Genomic DNA, 3,940 nt, shown 5'->3' with positions numbered 1-3,940 from the left:
TAGGAGATGCATTAAGGAGATGTGATCGGATGTCTGATAGGTTGAAGTTAGGATTGGTGCTTATCATCGAGAGCATACTCCGGTGTCATCACAAGAAGACATCGATTGACATTTTTCATTTGGAGGTTGTTAAGGATATTGATGCCTTCAACAACTACCCATGGGGTTGGAGATGTTTTCTTGATACATTACGCGTGTTTAAGAGGGGTTTTCAATGCCAAAGGGGGATAAGCCCAAGCTCAAGTACGATGCATATGGACTGCCGTTGGCGCTGCAGGTATATGTTTAAGTTAATGAATTACCTACACTTTTTTTATTGAATTCTATACATAATAATTGTAATTGTTTCAGATATGGGTGTACGAGACTGTCCCTATCTTGGCCAGTCGGTATGCGAGGAGAGGAGAGACACGCTATCCTTGGATGCATCACTAGCGAGCACAAGACAAGCCGCTTGCCAGACAGTTATCAGCTCTCCTCGACGATCCTGAGGTACGTATTATACAATTGCTATTTATGTCGTACGTCCTTTTAGAATCTGAATACATAGTCATTAACTGTGACATATGAAAATGACAGCTTGAAGTTCTCATTGAGTTGGCACCGTCGATCGAGGAGGAGAGTCAGTTTTATATTCGCGAATTGCCTCTTCGTACTGCGTATGACGATCAGATGCCTGAGTCCAGGATGGATCGAGATAGGGTATGTCACTGTGCAGGATTTATTGAATATCGCTTCGATCTTGTAATTAAGTGCCTCACTTGTAATATTTATTTTTTCAGGAGGATCGTTCAGTATTACCTCCGTTGAGGATATCACCTCCACCGACGAGAGCACGTCCAGCGAGGATGTCACCTCCGCTGAGAAGATCACGTCCAGCTACGCCAGAGTTTCAGATGCCTGAGTCTAGCGTTGATCGAGATAGAGTATGTTACTTAAAAATAATTCTTCGATTGTCGTTTTATTTTATTTGTTAGGTTATTCATTTGTAATAGTTATTTTTTCAGGAGGGCCGTCCAGTATCGCCTCCTGCACCTTGTTCCCGTGCTTCGACGATTGATTTGTTCGACCTCCTGATGGAGATGAGAGGAGACATGGCAGAGTTATCGTGACACTACGAGCTGAGCTCGGGGACATGGCACAGTTACGATATGATGTCGCGATGTTACGAGCTGGGTTAGGAGACCTCCATGCTGAGGTTGCAGCGATACAGGGTGACATAGCAGGCCTGCGTGGGACGAGCGATTATCGAGATGGAGGAGGTAGCGGAGGGACTGGTGGCTATCGGGACGGAGGGGGTGACGAAGGGACTGGTGGCTATCGAGACGGAGGGACTGGCGGTTATCGGGACGGAGGGGGTGACGGAGGGGTCGGTGGTTATCAGGGGGGAGTGGGTCAGATGGGGTATGTTGACTCATCGTGGCCATCAGTTGCTGCATTTGGTTCGTTTTTAGATAACACGATGGGGATAGAGGAGCGAGGTGGAGGGGGTACCCGAGGAGGAGAGGGTACCGGAGATGGAGGTGGAGGTGGTATCGGAGGTGGGGGTGCCCGTGCAGGGGATACCCGAGGTCGTCGAGGGGGCATCGGAGGTGGAGGTGGAGGTCGTACCCGTGCAGGGGATACCCGGGGATGCCGAGGGGGTACTTGAGGAGGATAGGGTACTGGAGCTGGAGGTGGTACCCGTGCACGGGATACCCGGGGATGTCGAGGGGGCACCGGAGGAGGATAGGGTACTGGAGCTGGAGCTGGAGGTGGTACCCGTGCACGGGATACCCGGGGATGTCGAGGGGGCACCGGAGGAGGAGAGGGTACCGGAGGTAGAGGTGGTCTTTGTGTCGGAGGAGGTGGTCCCGACAGCAGGCGAGGGGGTCGTCCCGATGGCTGGGGAGATGGAGATTCCCGAGGCACATGAGGAGCGGGTGGTCGGCAAGAGGCCAAGGGTGCCATCACAGTACGTTCTTTCTCCCTTTACCGCGGAGGCGAAGAGGAGAAGGTTCGTCGACGGGACGCACCCGAATTTATTCAGGGAGGTGGACCACGCCAAGTGGAAAGCCTTTGAGACAGAGTGGAGAGCACTGCAGCCTGGGTCAGTTTTGTATTTTATGTAATTACTATAGTACGCATACGCTGACACTGACACATGTATACTTCATATAATTAAAAATTCTGTTCTTATTTTTTCAGGGCCAGCCGCACGATTGCTGAGAAGACGATCTCAAATGCTTACAAGTGGTTCCACGACATCACCACTTCGGGGGCTTGGCTCGCCGACGATGTAAGTGAAATGAAAATATTGTTATTTATTATGTACGTTCGAAATCAATTTTTTGAATGAAATTCGTAGATTAACTCCTTTCTTTATTGGTGTTTCTTTATGTAGCACATCGACTTGAGCATGGATTTGCTACGGGATCGTGCTGAAAGACATTCAAAATCGTTCAACATTCCTGGCAGACTCATATTGAACACCGAGTTCATCCGTGCCGTTGACATTGAGTACCAGTCGTTCCAGGCTATGGGTAGCGAGTACACGGTGCCGAAATATATGATGGAATGGGTCGTAGGGATGTGGCCGAGTGTCGGTTGGAAGCCATGGGATGGCTGTACGCATATGTACGTACCAGTATGTCTGAATCATCACTACATTGCAGTGGAAATCGTATTCGCCGACTCCACGATGTATGTGTACGACCCCGATCATTTATGCCTGACACAAGGTCAGCTCAAGCAAAATCTAGAGTCGCTGTCTGTGATCGTTCCCATGATGGCTAGACGAGCGAACATCACTGTACAAGACAGATTGGCCACCGTGCGGAACACGACGACGACGAGGCAACAAATATCTTAAGTGTTTGTAATTTTCTTTCTGTCATTTACATCTTAGTTTCTAACTAATTTTCGATGTGCTAATACAACACTGTTTAATTGCAGGGGTGATTGCAGCATATTCGTCATCAAGTACATAGAATTTTTGAGTGTGGCACATAAGGTTGATGCAATCAACCAGGCATGGATACAAAATTGGAGAAATAAACTAGCATGTGATTTATTTGAATTTAATGGGGATCCGTAAATAATTGTACGTATTTTTACATTTATTTAAACATTGTACAATTCATTCATTTATTTGTAATTACGAAAAAATTGTAAAATGTTGATTGCGTATGTAATATTTAAATATTTATTTTACAATGTAACCTACCGTATAATACAGTTTCTAGAAAAAGTTTCGATTTCAAATAATTAACATAAATAATATGCATAACAAATGAATGAAATGAATGAAATGTTTGAAAAAAATACTAAATCTAATAATTCGCATAAATAATATGCATAAATAATTAACGTCAATGTTATAAATAATTACATTGCCAGTAGTTATTAAAATTACACATCCGTTACATTGTCATGTAGAGGAATCTGACTTGTACAATATCTTCTAGTATGCCCTGTTGCACCGCACCTACCGCACTTACGAGGCTGGGGAAACTCTCCGGTAGACGGTATTCTAGACGTACGTGTACGTCCAGGAGTACGTGGTCCAACTGCTGGTGGCAACAAGTTATTCAGTGGGAGAATGTGGTCGGGCACTTCCCACTCGACTTCATTTGGTACAGGAAATATTGTTTCCGCATATGCTGCTCTCCAATAATCAGTCATGTAATACACACTGCATAAGGTGTGTGGTGGTAATCCTCTATGCATAGCCACTGCCACTGCATGTGTACATGGAAAACTCTCCAACTGAAACCGTCTACACGTGCACGTGTTATCATTCAAGTCCACAATGTATCCGAAATTACGTGCACATCTCACGGAGAAGCGAAATTGATCCAGTGGTTCAACATATACCTTTGTTGCCACATCTAGAGTCTTGAAGAGCTTATCTTCTTGAGCCGGGGTTAGCACACTTGCACAACTCTGTGATTCCTCACGT

The 3,940-nt window shown here is 45.9% G+C and overlaps 2 protein-coding genes and 1 long non-coding RNA gene across 3 annotated transcripts; 2 read left to right on the top strand and 1 right to left on the bottom strand.

Moving 5' to 3' along the window:
• The first annotated feature begins 598 nt into the window (after positions 1–598).
• LOC111404839 lies at positions 599–1,037 on the top strand. The gene is made up of 3 exons (XR_002704699.1): positions 599–702; positions 783–926; positions 1,008–1,037. It is a non-coding gene; the product is annotated as an uncharacterized LOC111404839 (long non-coding RNA).
• Positions 1,038–1,395: 358 nt separating this feature from the next.
• Positions 1,396–1,839, bottom strand: LOC111404304 (leucine-rich repeat extensin-like protein 3; the record flags this gene model as incomplete). Its single annotated transcript, XM_023033132.1, has 1 exon — positions 1,396–1,839. A coding segment is annotated over one exon (444 nt), but the record flags the coding sequence as incomplete, so codon positions are not given.
• A 1-nt stretch (position 1,840) lies between these two features.
• On the top strand, positions 1,841–2,851 carry LOC111404303. The gene is made up of 3 exons (XM_023033130.1): positions 1,841–2,089; positions 2,188–2,278; positions 2,384–2,851. Exons 1-3 carry the CDS (start codon positions 1,881–1,883, stop codon positions 2,849–2,851), a joined length of 768 nt encoding a protein of 255 aa, XP_022888898.1. The 5' UTR covers positions 1,841–1,880.
• Positions 2,852–3,940: the final 1,089 nt, after the last annotated feature.

The sequence above is a fragment of the Olea europaea genome, chromosome 11 (genome assembly GCF_002742605.1).
Source record: "Olea europaea var. sylvestris chromosome 11, O_europaea_v1, whole genome shotgun sequence".
Lineage (NCBI taxonomy): Eukaryota > Viridiplantae > Streptophyta > Magnoliopsida > Lamiales > Oleaceae > Olea > Olea europaea.
Note: the sequence above shows the minus strand (reverse complement) of the source record. Positions and strands in the feature narration are given on the sequence as shown.